Source organism: Pteronotus mesoamericanus, unplaced genomic scaffold, assembly GCF_021234165.1.
Source record: "Pteronotus mesoamericanus isolate MK-2021 breed Mesoamerican mustached bat unplaced genomic scaffold, CSHL_Meso_final contig_182, whole genome shotgun sequence".
Taxonomy (NCBI): Eukaryota; Metazoa; Chordata; class Mammalia; order Chiroptera; family Mormoopidae; genus Pteronotus; species Pteronotus mesoamericanus.
Window position 1 is genome coordinate 24,793,573 of NW_026555078.1, and position 19,955 is coordinate 24,813,527.

Sequence of the window (19,955 nt, forward strand, 5' to 3'; positions counted from 1 at the left end):
TCCACATGTAAGAGCTCCCCCTTCTGGTCATCCTACTTCACTTTAAATGAGGTTTCTGTTCATTAATTTTTTACAAGGCTACTGGTACAATGCACGGACAGTGGGTAGGAGTGGAATTTTAGAATCTCTGGTAGAGTTGGTGTTTTTGTTGTAGTGATGGGGGTGCAATGCATTTCAATATGTTGCTTTGTAGCCCAAACTTTATTTAGCAGAGCAAAAATAACATGCAGGCAGGAATTACATTTCAGGGTGTAGATTTGGTTTATGCTCTACCTCTGAGGACAGCCCCTTCTCATCCATCAAGGAGGATCAGGCCACAGAGCACCCACATTCTTGGTCTCCCTTGGAAAAGGGTCTCTTGCCAGATGAGGAAAGCTGGGCGACCACAGGATTCTGACCTATCCCTGTGACCGCTCCCCGCTTCTGGCCAGGACATGCACCCAGCCACTGATTGCTGAACGCCTGCGTTAGGACTCAGGAGCACAGCCCCTTACAGTCACGTCGACGGGACAGGCACCCAGACAGACCATGAAACGCAGTGTGCAGAGGTGCTGGGACAAAAGTAAAGCGAATGGCCCCAGGGAACTTGGGAAACAGCTTCTCCCAGCCCTTGCTAGGCCCGCTGTGTCCTCAGCTGGAGAAGGTCTGTGAGGGCGGAAGCCAATTCCGGCCTCTGCGATCACTAATGCTCCTGGTGTGCAATCTCGCTCTCAGGAGACTGACGACCGTGAACAGCCTTTAACAACTCCTAACACTGAGCATTCTGGAGGAATTTTCTTAGTACCAGTCACAAATGAGAGACATCATAGAAAATGTTATTCCTTTATTATTTCAAGGAGGTAATACATAGTCCAATACACCAAAGCAATAGGGAATTAGAGGCAGCAAATGGCCAGAGTTTTTGAGAAGAGCCTCACGCTGCATCTCTGAGCTCTCACTTGCCCACGGCCCATGGCTGCCTATGTGAACGCCCCATCAGCGACAAGGAGCTGGCTGTGACTGTAGTGGTGGACAGATGACCCAACTCGACACCCCACTGACCAAGAAAGGGTTCCGTGTGAGCAGCAGAGGCTGAACACACCAGGCAGCACTCCGCCCTGCCACGGCCCCGTCCAGCGGCTGCCGCCTTAGCAGCAGCCAGCCTGTCTAGCATTCGATTTTATTTCTCTGAGCCTGGGGTGGGCAGAATGTGAATAAATCCTGAGTCCGAAATTAAGGTGAAAGGCTTAGTAGTGTTAATACTCCGGACGAGAGACGATAACACTGTCTTTGAAGAGGGTGGGCTGGGGCTCTGGTGAAAAAAAGATGGAAACACGCAGAATTGGCCACGGGCTGCAGGCGCCTCCTTGAGGCCATCAGAGGGTTTCTCACGGTACATGATGGGGTGGGGTGAGGGCGTGGACGCTGGGGCTGCTTCTCTGGCACAGAGTTGAATTCGAGGTCCATTTTCCACTCATAATTGGTCTCCCACACCTGGGGCTGAGGCAAATCCTGCCGGGGCACCAAGCATGGCCTTCCAGAGATGTGTGGCTCAGTTCTCCGGTGCGGAAGAGGACGGACTGGCAACTCAAGGAGACAGCTCTCCCCCAGCCCAGCTCTTCTCCACTGCCAATGTCGGAGAGGGAGGTGAGAGCCTTGGGCTCTGCCTAGTGAAGCCCCACCACAGTTTGTTTTTCTGGAAAATTCATTTTGGTGGGACCCAAAGGCCCTCCCTTGGCATGGAGCATATTTATTTGCCCATGGGAGGGCACCTTTCTGGCAACTTAATGGTGGCGTGCGAGTGGGAACCGCAGCAGTAGATGCTGTCATACTCACGGGCATCATTCATTTCAATGGAACTGTCCGGGCTGGAGAGCTGGAGGGGGAGGGGCTGCTTCTTCCCAGCATGTACTGTTCCCCAGCCAACCCTGGCCAGGCCCGAGTGGGTTTAGATGCCACACGCACTGATAGATTTTTGGTTTGTCAGGCGTGGAAAGAATTTTTTTAAAACCATGCCACTGTTTCTCCAAACCCAGAGTCATTGGTTTTGTTCTGTTTGACAAGAAAGGGCAAATCGCAGCTCCACGGTGGCCAAGGCTTGTGCAGCACAGAATGCAGCAGGTATCGGAACATATCAACCTTGGTCTGAGCGGCGGTGAACACAGAGGCTCGGGACCCTGTGTCCTCTAGTCGGTGGAAGGCTCTGCTGTTGCCTCATCATCATGCTCCTCGAAGCCGGGGACCGGCTTCTGCAGAAAGTGCATGGTGGCCTGAATCACCTTGTCCGGTCCGATGTTGTACACAGGGTGGGTGGGCTGCTGCAAGGAGAAGAGCAGACGCCAGTTAATCGCCCTGACCATCCTTGGAAATTTGACCCGTTAAATGTGCTTGTAAGAATTTAGCGTAAGGAATCATCAGAGATTCACACACAGGCTTGTCACACAAGGCCCTAATGTCCAACAGGAGGGTATTGATAAAAAACATTTCATAGTACATGGGACACAAAGGAATATTATATAGCCATTAAAAACATGCTTTTAAATATTTAATGATGGGGCAAGTGCTTATAACATATTAAGTAGGGAAAACAGAATGCACAATACTATTCCCTACTTACTTTTTAAAAATGTGCTTGTAATTCTGATACAATGTGTGCAATTCAGGTGAAGGACATTTTAGGCACACCACTTGGGAAAATGCCATTTTTCTGAACAATGTTTTATCAGCCTTTTATGTTTGTATTTTAATTAAAAAGATGCAGTTAAAAATAAAAATATATAAAAATAAAAATGTGTTTGTAGGTGTGATGTATATGGATAGACAAAAATTGGACATACACCAAAATAGGATGAACGACATAGTGATATGATTGTTTTTAATTTTCTTATTTAAACTTTTATATATATTATATATAATATATATACCAATTATTAAAACGATGAACATGTATTTACATTTATAATAAAGAAGAAGAACCACAATCCTATTTTACAGTAAAGGTGTCAGGACGTATTAAATTCTTTTGTATTATTCCACTACATCACAAAAACCCAAAAGACACTTCAGGTGTGAGACAGGGTACAGCCTACGCCAGTAGTCAGGACTCACTTCCACTCTGAGAGAATGAAGAAGGGGACATAGTTGCAAGGGAGATTTTTAAAATTTTGAAAGAGTACTCTGAGCAACTCCATGCCAAACACATAAAACTTCAGATAAACTGAATAACTTTATAGAATATAAATTTTCAAAACTGACTCAAGAAGAATTACTTTAAAACCTATATGAATAAATTAAATCAATAATAACAACTGCTTATTCTGCTACCATCATTCTCTACCCTCTCCCCGCTTAAAAAAACACCAGGCCTAGAAGGTCCCTTAGGCAAGTGCTATCAAACCTACAAGAGACAGATAATCTCTAACCTACACAACTTTTTTCAAAGACTGAAAAAAGAGGGTGGGGGAGAGATCCATCTAATTTTATGAGGCTATAATATTATCCTGAAACAAACTAGAAAAGAACAATGAAACAAAAATTTAGATCAATATTATTAACGTACATGTAAAAATTCTAAATAAAAATACTAGCTAAAAATATTAGCAAAGTGAGTCCAGCAGTGTATGAAACACACACACACACACACACACACACACACACACACACAGAGACTACTATTACCAAGCAGGGCTTATCCCAAGAATGTAAGGTTAACATCAGAATATTTACTAATTAAGTATACTATATTAGATTAAAGGAGAAAAACCAGATGCAGAAAAAGCACTCAGTAAAGTCTAACACTAGATTATGATTAACATAAATGGACAAAAACAACTTAACAAACCAAGAATAGAGAGAAACATCCTTAACTTGATAGAAAGTATCTATCAAAACCTCAGGTAAGCCCCCTCTGCAGCAGCCTCTGTTACTACCTTCAGTGACCACTCTAGAGGGATCTTAGCCAACCTTAAAAGGCAAGAACAAGAAATAAAATTCTTAAGCACCAGAAAGGAAAAAGCAAAACTGTCCTTATTTAAAAGTTACATTACTTTTTAAATGGAAAATCCAGGAGATTCTATAGACAAACTATTAACAACTATTAAGAAAGGTCAGCAAGGTTGCTGGATACAAAACTAAAATATAAGTATCAGTAGCATTTCTATACATTAGTAACAACCAACTACAAAATATAATGGGGAAATGAATATTCCAGAAACAATAGATGCAAAAATTATAAATTTCTTAGACACATATATATAACAAAAGATGTGCTAGTTCTTCATGGAGAAAATGATAAAAAAACCATCGAAAGACATGGTATGTTCATAAACAGGAAGCCTTAATATTGAGAAGTCATTTCTCTCCCATTAATCTTAAATTCAATGCAATTCCAATAAAAATCCCATGAGATGTATTTTGTGGAATGTGATACGCTGATTCTATATACATAGGAAAAAGCAAAAAGCAAAGAATGACCAACACAATTTGGAAGAAAAAGAACAAGGTGGATGGGACTTGCCTACCTGTATTTCAGATTTCCTTAAGACAGTGCAGATAGGCAAACAAACCAAAGGAACAGAACAGTGTTCGGAAACAGTCACCTCATGTATAGAAACTGAGTATGTGACACTCGTAATACGCATCAGTAGGAAGAGATGCAAACTTCCATAAACGGTGTTGGTCAACTGGTTATCCATATGGAAAAAAGGTATAATTCCATCCAACCCTCAGTACAGACAGACATCACTTAAGAGAATTAAAAATCTAGATGGTAAAAACAAAAGTTTAAACTGTCTGGAAGGAAATATTTCTATCACCTCAGCATAGGGAAAAATTTCTAAGGTAACCACCTACCCCCCAAAAAAGAAACCTCAAAAAATAAAAAAGCAAATGAAATTGTTCCCTTTAAAATTAAAATCGCCTACTCAACAACAACAACAAACATTAAAAACAATATGAAAAAACTGGAAGAGATTCACCACACACACACCACGGACCAAGTATCAGTATCAAGAACATGCAGCGAACTCCCACAAATACATAAGAAAGAACAACAATTAAACAATTAAAATTACAAATCAGGAGGAAAATGAACACAGGCTATGAGCTGGCAGGCAATTCACAGAAGACAACACAAAAAGACACAACACTTGGAAAGATGCTCAGCTTCACTAGTAATCAGGGAAGAGCAAAGCAGAACTGTGATACCATTTTGTATCTTATCCTACTCGCACAAAGGAAACATCTGAATATGGAGCGACCCGGGGTTCTGTGAGTGTTAAACAACAGTCATGCAGGGGAGGCTCAGCGCCGTCCTGTGAAGATGGAGGTGTAGGCTCTTCACCCCAACAAGCCTCTCCCAGAGAAGCTCTCACATCACAATGTTCGCTGCCACACTAAGAGCAAAAACTGAAACCAGCTCAGTGTTAACCAACAGGAGACTAGAAAAGTAAGTTGGGATACATTTCTACAAGGGATGACCATACAGCAGTTAAAATGAATAAACTAGAGTAACGCATATGAACACAGGCCTCAAAAGTATAATAAATACTCAGTGAGAAAAGCAATGCAGAGTAAGTGGCACAATAGATATTGTTATTAAAAGGCTGGAAATATACAAAACAACTGTATTATTTATGGATACAAGCATTTTAAGTAAGAGCACAAAAACATCTGCAGGCCTGATAAACATCAAATTTAGGACAGGATTATGCTGAGAAGGAGGGAAGGAGAATGGAAGAGGGTTGCATAGGAAAAAAAAAAAGTTCAGACTTGAAAAAGCTCGTGGTTGTTACTCTGAATGTCATCTGTGTCCTGTCCATTTGTGTCTCTTCTGTTGGGAATATTTCATGACAATCTGCACAGGCCCCATTTTCCGAGGGCTGTCAACAGTCTCAGCTAGGCTCACGCCCCAGGCTCAGGAGCAAGGTCTCCTGAGACCAGGCCGCTCCAGGGCAGGACGCGGTGTTGAACACCCTGCCCACATGGGGCTGAGTGGTTTTGAGGGCAGCAGGCAAAACGCGTTCAACAAATTGTGATGAGTGCTATGAAGGGCACAAACAAGGCGCCGCGGTGGAGCATTGGGGAGATCTCATTTACAGAAGGTGGGCTTCTCAGAAGGGAGGGCACGCACGCTGAGGGAGCCTGTGGCGAAGGGGTGTTAGGTGCCTTCATCCTGCCTTACCAGAGCATTTTCAGGTACACCCAGGACCACATCGTGCAACATGGCTCCGCTGCCGAAGTGCTGAGCTATGGACAGGCCGCTCAGGCAGTAGCAGGTGTGGTAGAAATCCCGCGACCTGCAAAGACAGGGCAGCTCTGAGCAGGTGCTCCCTGCTCCCCACAAGCCCCTACCTCACCCCCACCCCAGCCTCCAACAACAGAGGGCCGCACAGACTGAGAGGCCAAGCACTCACAGGTCCCACCTGCCCGCCTCACGCAGCTCCAGGCATCCTGGCCTGCTGCAGCTGCGTTTCCAAAGCCCCGTGCTGCAGCCCTGCCAGGCAGCAGACGCTGTCATGTCGGGGTCAGCCCCTCCAGCTGGCTTCCAGAAAGGGCTCTCCTGGGTAGTGCTAGCACTAAATTAATATAGTTCTTACACACACACACACACCAAAAACCAAAAAACCAACACCACAATGTCTAGAAATGAGCCAAATTCTTCCTGATAAATCGCTAGGAACCAGCTTCAGGTGGGCCTTCCGCTGGGTGCTGACAGCAGCAGGTGTGTGTGTGTACACGGCGTGTGTGTACACATGTGTGGCAGGTGAGAAGCAAAGGAAACAGAACTTACTTGATTTCCTTTTTTCTTTTATTTGGCACCTAAATATATTTAATCTGTTCTGTAATAGTTGTGATTATAGTCTCTGTTTATGATACTCAAGGATTTTGAAATCCTGCATCCTGTTCTATTTAAATCAGTTTGGTTAAAAGGAAAAAAAAGAGGAAGAAAAGCTGCCATCAATCTCTTTGCCTGCCTGGCGGCGGGGGGCACCAAAGCTGGGGGAAAGGATGGGCACTGGACGTGCCAGGGCCGATGGCACTCAAAGGGGGTGCTCCCGAACTGGGGGTGCTTCTGCCCACTCCACACCTAAGCAGCCAGATGGAAAGGGACACCCTGGCTTTTTGAAGGCCGACCCTCTGGCTCTGAGCAGACCGGAGGTGCACACCTCCCTGCCTCTTCCCCCGGCGCCTCCCCGGAGGGAAGGCACTCACTTGCCAGGTTTATCCAGAAGCCCGCCGGCGGGGCACTGGCAGCACATGAGGATGTACTCCTGCAGGGCCTGCTGATGAAACATCCAGTGGCTCATGCTGAGCGCAGGGTCACCTGCAGAAAGGCAAAGGGTCAGTGCGGGGCCTGGGGCCCGGTGAAAGGCCAGCGCAGTATCAATGACTCCTTTGTATTTTATTACCCGTGATATGCCCCTTCTCCTGAACCTTGATGTGAGCCAAAGAGCAGCAGTGCGGGGTGGCTTTGGCTTTGTTTGAAATACACCCATTACCTTGGACGGCCACCTTCAACCACATCGGGGGCAGCCATGGACTGGCTGGCTCGCTCGGCTGTCCAGGCTGACCTCTGGCACTCCTCGCTTGGGCCGCAGCTCCTTACTCTCGGCTTCTAAGGCATCCCCTCTAGCTCATCTCTGAAACTTGTTAACCAAACTCTAATTAGCTAAGAACTCTTCACAGGGACGATCATGTCTGTTTATTCTACTTCTCTAAGCCTGAATTTAATCTATATCCAAAGGGAATTCTCCAACTTTTCTCTTGGCTCAAAAATGTCCCTGAGAAGCATTGCAAGGAACTGCAGTCTTGCATCATGTAGTATGGTAGCCCAAGCAGAAACTGGCAATTCTGGTAATGGTGCTCAAGCACTGTCAAGCAACTGGGCTTCTTCACGCTGGGGCTCAAGCAGTGTGAGCAAAAAATTCTGATCAGAAAACATGGCTATAAAGTGGGGAGGAGGCACAAATCACCGAGAGACAGATGTGCACAGAAACATTTACATGGGGATTGATTTCTTAAAAATACACACATAAGATGTGCATTAGGCCCTTGGTCAGTTTTATACTTTGATACCTGGGCTACAAAGATAGCAAACAATGGCAATTGAAAGCTATTTTTTCTTTCTTCCAGTCATTTTTTGGTCTTGAAGCAATTTTCTATATAGTTATACTTTTACACAATATCAAGTTTTTCATTTAACACTACAGGTATAAACTTTCCTGTTCTGCTACATAATTTTCATAACCATCATTCTGAAGAGCCACATAGTATTTCATTGAGTGGATGTACAAGTTAATTGTATTAATATAGGCACTGGGCCCAAACTCATATATATTAGTATAGCATCTTTTATGGTAAAAATTTGTCAATGTTTACAGTAAATGCACTATGTAAAGGGAGTAGGAAAGCAAAATATTTAACTGTGGGAAATATATATATCAATATAGATATAGATATCAATATAGATACATAGAGAGAGAGAGAGAGAATATACAGAAAAATAGTTTTTAAATTTCTTAGACAGTAAGAGATGGGACAGTTGGAAAGCAACCGCTATTCCCTGGTTTAAGCACTAGGTGCTGTGCCGTGGATGGCTGACATTTCTGGGGTCACGTACAAAACCCCCAAGTCACGCTCGGCCCCTGAGACGCTCACGCTGGGTGAGGCACACAGGAACTCAACCCGGCACAAGAAGAACTCTCAGGTCTCTGTCTCCGGCTCAGTCCACGCCAAGACACAGGCCCACTGAAGCACTAGCACTACTGCAGTTACTTCCCTCTTTCTTCTTTCCCCACCTATGAGCACAGTGGACTTTGTGCTCACACACATCCGTGATGGGACTTCACCCCATCTCCTTTTACTTATTTCCAAGGTTGTTTCCAATTCCATGCAATTATTTCAAAAAATGTTGCAATACACATCTCTGTGAGTCTTCTCTAGGTTAGGGTTATTTTTTTTCCAATAGATTCACAGGAATGGAATTACTCAGTTGAAAGGAATAAACATTTTTAAGGCTTTTAATAGATACTGATAAATGCTTTAAGAATTTATATAGCTGACAGCAAAATTTAAGATGTTCCCATACCACCTCCAACATTACTAACTTAAAAAAAATCAGCATGTGAAACAGAAACAGTACCTGATCATTTGTTATGATTTATATGCCTTTGATTACAATTAGGATGAAACTGTCCTATAACTTTTGTTTTCTAGTTGCATTTATTTTTGAGTTTCTGTTGATCCTTTGTCTTCTGAGATCCAAGAATTAATTTTACCAATCTAGCTTTCTATTTTATTTACTCATATGCTACACATATTTTCACCTTGTTTGGGTGCACAGGTTTTAAAGAAATTATACATGTATGTCTAAAGCCCTCAGGCTATAATCACACTGTTGATTTTGCCTTTGTAATCACACTGTCGATTTCACCTTTGTAATTTCTTCTTTAAAGAAGCATATTTAATGGGTTCAGGGATTCTGGGGGTGGGGTGAAAATTCTAACGCTGATTATGGTGGCAGTTGCACAATTCTGTGTATAGACTAAAAACCATTAAATTGTGTCCTTCAAATGAGTGAGTTGTATAGTATGTGAATTATATCTCAAGAAAGCTGTTACTTTTAAAAGCATATTCATTCAACTTCAGGATAACAGCATTAAACATCTGTACAAATATACCTTTATTTCATATCCTATGAGAAATAAAAGACTTATAAGGTAAATGATAACACATCACAAAAATTGGAATCTGAAGAGAAAATGCTATGTTTACTATTAAATAGATTACAGAGTGCTTCAGTTACCTCCTACATTATTGAAGTCTGAAAGCTCAAAGTTCATAATCTCGACAAGGAACATCCAGAGATCTTGAACGTGCACACCAGCACACAGAAGCATAGTGAGGTGAAGGGAGATGGGATTGCAAGGCGATAATCGTGCACTAGAATTAGCTTGTAAACCCTGAGACCTCTCCCCTAAATTACAGATCCTTATTATTATGTCATTTTGCATTTCAAAGTTTCCTTTCATCTAAGAAACCAAAAGTATTTCCAAACAGTAAGTGACAGGTGTGGTCACATGTAGCTCGGTTTCACAGGTGGACAAATACAGGCCTGGGGTACGTCCCAAAGAACAAACAAGCAACCAGTAACTACAAATCCAGGCAGAAACTCTCAGGCCCGCTGCTCTCTCCTTCCTCCACAAATACAAAATGACTCGCGAAGTCAGTCAGCATTCGGTATTCCTAAGATACCAGTAACTCATGCTTCTACTCGAATACTGTCTTCTACACACACTGAGGAACCCTCCAGAGGGAACTACTGACGGCCACCTGCAGGGCCCGGGTTCATGTGCTGATATGTGTCTGTCCCTTGTTATCTTTTCAGTTAGCAGGATGATCATCGCCTTTGAAAAGTGTTATTTATTCATTTACAAAAATAAAAGTGGTAATACACATGGCAAAAAGACAAAAAAAGGCAGAGGATAGAAACTTAAGAAGGGAGTCCCTTCCCTCCGTTTCCTCCCCTCTCCCAGAGGCACCCACCAAGGTAGCAACTCAGGGGCTTTGCGTCTGCTCCCAGGAAAAGCTGTGTGATGTCAGCCTGTGTGCAAACACAGACGTTCCTAGGCCTGGCCTTTTATACTTTTGGTTGTGTCCTGGGGAGCTCTCTCTACATCAGTCCATTGTATGCAGCCAGTGTTTGGACAGCTCATAACTTATTTAACTTTTGACCTTTTGATAGGCAGAGGAGTTATTTCCATTAAAACTTCACTTCAGCCCTGGCCAGTGTGGCTCAGTTGGTTGGAGCATCATCCTGTAACTGAAAGGTTTCAGGTTTGATTCCTGGTCAGGGTGCATGACTGGGTTGAAGGTTCAATCCCTGGTCCAGGTACATACAGAAAGTGACTGATCGATGTTTCTCTCTTGCATCAAGGTTTCTCTCTCCCTTACTCTCTCTCTAAGAGCAATGAAAAAATGTTCTTGGGTGAGGATTTAAAAAAAAAAAATTTAAAACTCCAATACACATCCTTTGCTAATATCTCTGCAGGTAATGTTCTGACAGTGAGTGCACTTGCTGGGTTCAAGTAGTCTAAACAGATGTCTCCAAACTACCCTCCAAAAAATGTTGCACCTATTCCCACCCCAATTAATAGTAAAAAAGGGCCTGTTTTTCCATACTCTCCCCAAAATAGGGTATCAAGGTTTCTGATCTCTGCCAATCTGATAGCAAAAACGAATAGTATCCCACTGTTTTTATTTGCCTTTCTTTAACTATCACCTTTTCGTTTGTTTAATGGCCATCCGTGGTGGTTACAAGGAGGGCTCTGATACTGTGGCAGGCAGCACTCAGGAACTTATCATGCAAATCACTTACCCTCGATTTACTGTTTCCTCCTCTGTAAAATGGGAATAACAACAGTACCTATTTCAAAAGGTTGTTCTGAGGGTCAAATGAGAAAATGGGTGTGAAACACTCACTTCAGTCCCTGGCACAGCGAGTACTTGGTAAGTCCCAGCTGCCATAGTAGCAGCAATTGCAGAAGGAGTAATAGTAGCAGTTCTTTTTCTGTCTGTTCAGATCCTTTGCCCATTTCTCAACCTAGTGGTTTAGCTGTTTCTTATTGATTTGGATGACTTTCTCAAATTAAATCATCCAAATCAATAAGAAACTTTGTCATTTGTCACAAATATCTTCCCACCTTGCTACTTGTTTTGTTTATATAATTTCCCTTCTTTTTATTTTTTAAAGATTTTATTTATTTATTTTTAGAGAGGAGGGAAGGGAGGGAGAAAGAGAGGGAGAGAAACATCAACGTGCAAGAGAAACATCAACTGGCTGCCTCTCGCACTCCCCCACCTGGGGACCTGGTCCACAACCCAGGCATGTGTCCCGACTGGGAATAGAACCGGCGACTTTTTGGTTCACAGGTCAGCATTCAATCCACTGAGCCACACCAGCCAGGGCTCCCTTCTTTTGTAACAACAAAAATAATTTTTGTTGTTTTTCTTTATATAAGAAATACAAAGTAACTGTAGAAAAATTAGAAAATGCAAATAAAAAAGAAAGAAAACAAACATTACCTGTCATTTCAAAACCCAGATAACTTCTATTAATTTTTTGGAGTCAAGTCTTAATTAAAACTGAAATTATACACATACTGCTTTGAAACATAACTTTGATCACAATACGTTCTAAATATCTTTCTACGCCCTGTCATCTTTTGACTCCCAGCATCAGTACTTGGCCCATGGTTCAGAACTTCCCTTCTTCCCAGACCCTGCCTGGTCCCAGGCCACTGCTTCTGAGACACGGTGGTGTCAGGCCCAGCACGGGCCTTCCCCCAGGCAGTGAAAAAAGCTGAAGCACCAGGACTCCCAGGCAGCCTTTCCCTTACTCTCAGGCAGGCTTTGAATGTGACTAGTCCTCCAGAACTTGTGCAGCAATAAACAAAATGCCAGCCCGGGCCCCCCCGGGAGGCTCTGGCAGGTAGTGCTCCTGTGACAGCTCTCTCCGCATTTTCCTGGCACCGGCAGGCTGACTGCGTCTTATCCCTGCCAGGGACAGGTTTGTGAAAGGCTGACGGTTTTACCAGGGGCTCAGTCTCAGCAGTTCCAATAAAAAGATCACTATAACCCCATGTTATTTCTGTTTTGAAAACACTGAACTCCAGGGAAATTCCTGACTTCCCCAGAATAGTGGTCAAGCTGAGACGGGGCTGGCTCGAAAGCCCAGCCCCGGGCCAAGGACCCTCAGGGCAGACTGAGATGGGGGGAGTGCACAGGACAGAGGCTCTGTTTACTTCACTTCAGCCTCACAAGTGGCCACAACTCAAATGAAATTAAGAAACTAAAGAAAGGGGCTCAGAAAGAACAGGCAAACAAAGAGAAAGTATGTGTGTGCATGTGCACGTGTGGGTTGGGGGTCGGGGTGGGCAGTAGAAAAGAATCTCATCGTCTACATTTGAGCAGCTGCCCAATTACAAAGTCCAAAGTAAAGCTCCCCTCAGGCCAAGGGATCTCGCTCCAAGAACAGATCAGCACCCAGCAGAGCAGACATGCCCGCCCCCTCCCACCTCTCCGCCCCTTCACCGCCCCCCTCCCGCCCAGGCTTCCTCAGAGACATCCTGTTCTCACACAAAATAAATGGGCAAGATAACTCAGGAGCAGCAGGTGGCCTGAGATTTCCAGAGATAACATGGGGAGGCTCCCAGAAGCTTTGCTCGCTGTGCTTTGGTTCTGCACGCTCCCATCTGAGAGGCCACAGGAAAAAAACATGGGTCTCTTCGCTGGAGTAGCGCAGGTAGAACAAACTTCCATTTCGGATCCTTTCACATTTTAAGATACAGCATTTCTTATGGTGGCGATTACGCAGCCAGACAGACACGCTGGGTCTTTTCTCTGGGGGTTCTGGCTCTCTGCCCCTTTACAGTTCCCTTTTCTGTCACTGGCTGTGACCCCGTGCGCAGCGTGGGTTTTCGGTTCTGGTATGACCAGTTCGGAGCACTGCATTGGAAACTGTGGCTTCACACCCAGCTGAGGTGTCAGTCAACACGGGGCCCAGGCCAGGCACCCCCTCCTCCCAGACACAGCCAGCGCGAAGCAGCCATGACCCCTGAGCCGCGGGAACCAACCCCCAGTCTGCGCATGCCTGCCTAAGAGAGGGTTCCCGGCTGGCACCTGAAAACCCAACTGAAAATCCAGGATAGAGCTCCTTCTTCCTTTCTTTCTTTGTACATTTATTTATTTATTTTTAGAGAGGGGAAGGGAGGAAGAGAGAGAGGGAGAGAATCATTAAGGCGTGGTTGCATCCCATGCGCCACCTGCTGGGGACCTGGCCTGCAACCCCGGCGTGTGCCCCACTTTGGGAATGGGACCTGTGACCCTTTGGTTTGCAGGCCGGCGCTCAATCCCCTGAGCCACCCCAGCTAGAGCCAGGACAGAGCTATCTCCATCCCTCTGAAAATGCACTCTGGCTTCCTGATGCGGTTAGGAGCCGAGAGCAATCCTCTAGCCCCCGCCCCCACAGCTGGTCCCGCTCACCTTGAGCATGGAGAGCACGGTGGAGGAGGGGCAGGAGCCCTGCCTGCCAGAAGGAGTAGCAGCCATCCACCAGCTTGTTACAGCGGCCTTGAAAGCCTCCTTCAAACCGCATCTGCCGGCTTGTCACCCATTGCTGAGAAGGAGACAAAGAGGGAGAGGCAATGGTTGGCTAAAAGAGGCACAAAATCCAGCAAGACCCGTCCTCCAGAGGCTGATCTGGGGAGGAAGGGCTCCCATCTTTCAGCTCACTGGAGCTCAGAGTTCTAGCGCTTTGGCTTCCTACCTCCTTCCCCTCACTGCCGGACCTCGAGTGGAACACTGAGGCCCACCCTTCTGAGGCAACCAGCATTGAGCTCTGCACAGAGCCTAACACAATTAACCACCTTTTCCCAGGTTCCTTATGGGTTCTAGTGCTGAGAGAATAAAGAGGCCAAGTTGGCTTGTAAGGATACCTGTAAATGTCTCTTAATGAACAGGGCTTCACCAGGAAATTTAAGGCAAGACCACTAAGAGCTCATTTCTAATCACTTTCCCCAGAATTTCTAATCACTTTCCCTGGGAAATTTAGTAAAAGCAGAAATTTTGTACCACATCTCATCAGACGATCTCAAACTGTTTCTGTTACTTGGCTCCTAAGAAAACTCATCCCAGGTCTCTAACCAAGTCGCTCTCGCAGACTGGAAGCAGAAGCTATTAGTTCCGATGAGCTATGATGACTCTGTCCAGTCTGGCCTCTCTCCAGGGAACCTGGTTGCCTGATAGAATAAAATCTTTTTCTTTGGACCTGTAAATTGGCTCTTGATATCACTCAGTGGTCACACATGATACAACCACTTCTCACTTATCTCCAAGTTTTCTCAACACACTCTACTAAGACCAAGATAGTCACAGGTTGGGCCCCTAGGAGGAGCAGAACCAACTGGCTGGGCAGATAATGACGTTCCCATTTCCCTCCCGGATTAGTTGCAAGGCAGCTGCAGCCACCAGCCATGGACTTCCAGCGCTGCCTTGGTGACTGAAAAGTACAGAGTAGGGATTTCCCCTCTACCTAGATTCTTACTAGACTGAGTTCCTGAAAGGAGTCTCAAAGGACCCTTGCAGAAAGGAGGGCGGGGTGGGGACGCAGGTTCCAGCCCTCCTTTAAGTAAATGGTTGTAGGGTTTAGATTATATATCCCTACTTAAGGCAACACCCACCAGAGAGAGTCACAATCCCAAATTCTTTAAAAAAAGATTTAAAAAATTGCACTACAGATGTAGGCACTAACTTATCACCAGTCTTAAATGAATCAGTGCTTTGGGACTGATGCCATTCAATGAAAGTAAGTTATGTATTATGCAGGAAAAGAGGTAATAGGCACTATCATGGGAAGCCCACACTTCATTTTTATTTACCCCACATGTTAAATATTTTTAAGCCAGACTAATCAATTTTTCCCAGTGTCTAAGCCCATGGGTTCCTCCTGTCAACTACGTAAAATCCTTCAGATAGGGGCCCTACTTCTCCCAAAGCAAATGGAGGGGAGGGAGTAGTTTGGGGAAGAAGGACATTAACATTCCTGGAGCACCTACTACGTGCCAGGCTGTTTATGTATGTTTTTTCTGCTAACCTTCAAGGAACTATTATCTCTAACTTACAGAAGAAAAAAAAATGGAAGCTAAAACAGATGAGGCAATTTCCCCGATGTCACATGGCTAGGAAATGTAGACAGTTCAAATCTAGAATATTGTCTTTGTAACTGAGGCATTTGCTAATTATAGTCTTTATTTCTGTCTGGGAGATTAAACTTTTTTTTTAAAGAATCAATTTATTTATTTTTAGAGAGGGCAAGGGAGAGAGAAAAGAGCGAGAGAGAGACACCGATTGGTTGCCTCTCTAACATGACCCATCCACGGACTAAACCCGCAACCCAGGCATGTACTCTGACCAGGAATTGAACCAGCAAACTTTTGCTTTATGGGACAACACCAAACCAACTTTTTTCTATCTCTTGCCATACTGGTCATGGCAGGAGATAAAACTTTTATGTTTCATGCTTTGTTAGTAATCAGATTTTAGTGGATTTCAGAGTCCAGTGCACAAAGTTGGCCATTTCAGCATGAACTTCAAGCCTTTAACAACCTTTAAAAAGGGCATGTTATAGGAAACTTCCTGAAGATGAAGACAAAAAGCTGCTGGTCACATCTCTACAGAGTAGAACAGATACTCTCTAGGAAGCTCGCAATGGGTCTCGTAACAACTCCCATGATAGGAGCCTCACATCTAAACTTGGGGAAAAAAGACAAGTGTCAATTGCACCCGGTTTGTTTTCAGGTCACAGCGAGGGAGCACATGCTTCCCAAAGACATCTGCTGGGTGGCTGTGGCTGTGGGGGTGTGTGTGTGCTAGATCGTCAATGATAATTCGACTGTAATCTAGTGATCCCTTGAAGCTGATGGTTTTCTGAGTTCATTCCGAATATTGGTCAGGAGCCTGGAGTCCAGGCATAAATGTCTGGGCTGCCTGCTCAATGTAATTAGCCAGCTCTGCCCAGCAAATTTAAATGTAGCTACTAAAAGTTCACAGAGTGTGGTAGGAAATAAAAGCTTGGCTTCGAAATGCCTCAAAGCTCTTCTGATAACTTTTTCTCTTAGGATATTCTAAGACACACGATAACCCCTAATTTTAAGAGTGAAGCTACGTTTTTCTTGGAAGTCTGAGGAAGGTACTCTGGCTCACACCAGATGTCTGAGGGACTCAAGAAAACTCTGGAGTTGGCCTAACACACTAGGTAGAAAGTTCAGAGCAGGAAGGTGGAAAGGCAGGGAGAAGGCGCTGAAGCTGAGAGTAGACATTCACTCCTTCCACTTTCTCAGAACAGTGTGAGCGCTCTAACAACTCTATGTAAAGCCTCATTACAGCTCCGGGTTCCCCAGCTCAAGGCCGGAGCTCTGGGGCCCCTCCCACAGCCACGCCTTCCCCAAAGCCTGCCTGAGTAGTCACCTCACTGGGCGCCGGGGTCTGGGAGGAAGATGGATGAACAGACACTTACCAACAAGCTCTTCAAATTTAAGAAGCGTTCCTTCTTGAGGATGACCAGTGCGGCCAGGCCACAGAAAGTATAACCACCATGGGCTTCCATCCCTGGCACCCCGCCAATTCCCCCTTCCCAATTCTGACACCTAGGAGGAGATTGAGAAAAGGAGATTAAGGGGTCCGTGTCGACCAGTGAGCGGCGGGTTGAATGGATGCACACAAATGTAGGACCCTGGATGGCAAAAAATGTGTTCGCTCACATAAAGGCATAAACCATCACAATTATGAATAGGAAGATGCCACCTAATTAATTTTTGGAAATGCCTTTCCTCAAAAAAATTTTTAAAAAAAGAAAACTCAGAAATAGCCTACTTACGTAACATATACCTCAAGTAATTACTTTTTAGAAAAAGATTATAAAATCATATGTATAGTATGATAACCATCAGGTTAAAATAAAATTGAAAAGTAATTGCTAATTCTGGTTATCTTTTAGTACAAGTTTATTGCTAATATTTTTCCTCTTTATTTTCCTGTATTTTCAAGAATTTCTATAGTAAACATATATACCTTTATAACTATTCAAAATAAACTTATTTTTTAGATTATAATTTTCTATATATTCAAATTATTCATTATTACTACAATTATCATTATTTGAAGTTAGACTATATATTAATAGCATATTTCCTAGTCATTAAAACATGTATAATCTTTGGCCCAGAAATATAGGGTCATTTCTAGGAATTAATCCTACAAAATAAGAATGTTTCCAAAGATCAAATTATAGGAATGTTTACTCTATTCCCATATATAACAGTAAAATATTAGAAACAACACAGAAGCTCAACAGTGAGGGACTAGTTATATAAATTATGGTATATCTGTACAACAGAATACTACAGTCATTTAAAATGCTATAGAAATATATTTAAAGATGTTCCAAATATATTACATGAAAAAGTTTTAAAATGATAATGTACTATATGATTATTCTGGAATTCTGGAAAAATATACACCAAAAGAGTTGTTGGTAGTGGATTACACACGGTTTAGGTTTTCTTCTTTTTGCTTTAACAAACATGTTTTATCTGTGAAACAAAGAAATTTTCAGTATATTTTCATATAACAACAGAGACCTTTCTTGCAATGATCTCAAGATACGTATACAGAGCCACACACCCTACAGGTGCACTTGCCTCACAGGACAGGCGCACAGGTGGATGAGCACTTGATCCAAGAGCTGGTAGAACTTCTGGGTGGGAGGGAAAGGAAGCAGTAATACCTCCGGTCTTCCAGGCACCTCTCCCTGGGGCCGGGCATCTTGGGAACTCAAAGACCTTTTTCAGAGAAGCCACAGGCCCAGGGAGGTCACAGTGCAGACAGAGTGCAGTCACACACTGACTCCCATTCCCTGCAGAGATCGCGGAGCACTACCCAAACACACACTTCAAGTTTTCTTTCCAGTGCATTTGGCTACGTGAAGCATAGAAATAGCTCAAGTTTGAAAGTTCTAATGAGTAAAGAATACATACCCAAGGGACCTCTTAAAACTTTTCTTTATCTTAAATCACCTTTGAAGTTTTTTTTATTACAAAAATTCAGTTTAAAAATAAACAATGAAGAGTAAGCCTCCTGCCCATTAGCCTCCTAGTCCCTCTCGCCAGAAATGACCCCTGTTGGTTTCTGTGTCCCAGTCTCTTCTCTCTCTCTGCACACACACACATACACACAATATGCATTCTACTTTCCCTCCTTTTGTTTTTACATGCATGGAAGCAACTTAGTAAAATTCTTTGGGAGTGTCTTCTAGCTAAACATAACGGACTGAACACAGAGCCCAGTAAAATGAAAGTAAAACAATTTTAAAAGGGATAAACCCACCAGCGTAATGAGAATAAGACAGAATATGAATACAGACAGGAGATAAATTTTGAAAACCAGAAAGGAGAGAGAGAAGAAGTAACTGACTCAACAGAATAGAGAAACCTAAACCATCCCAGGGAAGGGGGAGGAGGCAACAGAAAGCAAGGTGATTTGCTCCAATGAAAGGCCCAGGGACTGGAGACACAACTTGCCTCCTGAAGTGGGAGGCATCTGAAACATGTTGATTGGTTGCACATCTGTACAAGAATCGGTTGGACCTCCAGTACCCAGCAGAAGTACTCAAACCCAGAGAAGGTGGGTGTTTTCAGGGGATCTGCATTGAGGATATCCAGAACAGATGAGAGCGAGAAGGAGGCTCTATCCTGAGCAAGGGGGTTTAAGTGAGTCTACAATCTGAACATGAATACCACCAACTCCTTTCTCTACTAGTATTTCACAAGCCTGGCTGCCAACTTCATACCCGAACCAGGAATCCAGAAGATTCTTTCTTCTCTAGGGGAATTCATATGCTCAAGGAAAAACCCTACAGATACTGATATATGAGAATTCCGCAATAAATGGCTGGATCCTAGCCCACTCTGGCACACATAGCTCCCCATCAGATTTTAACACTTGACTCCTAAATATGAACACCAGACATCTGAGCAAAGTCTCCAATATGAAAAAGACATACCCAAACAAACAAAATAAATCAGAGTAAATAATGTAGGAAGCAGAAGTTATATCTGTCAATAAAACATAATACAAAATAAAAAGAGGATAAGTATAAAATATTCCTGAAACAAGAACAGAAGAGTATATGAGAAGCATTCTTTGTTATAAATAAAGATAAAATAAGTCCTGAAAAATTTCAAATAGAATTGCAAAAATAAGAACAATAGAAGGATTAAAAGATAAAAGGTAAGGGAACCTCTCAGGAAATATATAAGAAAGATTAAGAGGTGAAAATTAGGCAAAAAAATTTGAAAAATTAGACCAACCCTACTTATAGGATATTATAAAAAGAGAAAACACAGAAAATGAAGGGGAAG

The 19,955-nt window shown here is 43.6% G+C and overlaps 1 protein-coding gene across 1 annotated transcript in view; it reads right to left on the bottom strand.

Annotated features, from left to right (window-relative positions):
* Window positions 1-824: 824 nt before the first annotated feature.
* Window positions 825-19,955, bottom strand: part of FNTB (farnesyltransferase, CAAX box, subunit beta) — a 62,132-nt gene continuing 43,001 nt past the window's right edge. Inside the window, exons 8-12 of the mRNA XM_054567430.1 lie at window positions 17,054-17,183; window positions 14,023-14,155; window positions 7,192-7,303; window positions 6,161-6,275; window positions 825-2,297 (exon numbers count right to left, since the gene is read on the bottom strand). Coding sequence (XP_054423405.1) covers window positions 2,166-2,297; window positions 6,161-6,275; window positions 7,192-7,303; window positions 14,023-14,155; window positions 17,054-17,183 — 622 coding nt within the window. The 3' untranslated portion in view covers window positions 825-2,165. The remainder of the gene's footprint in view (window positions 2,298-6,160; window positions 6,276-7,191; window positions 7,304-14,022; window positions 14,156-17,053; window positions 17,184-19,955) is intronic.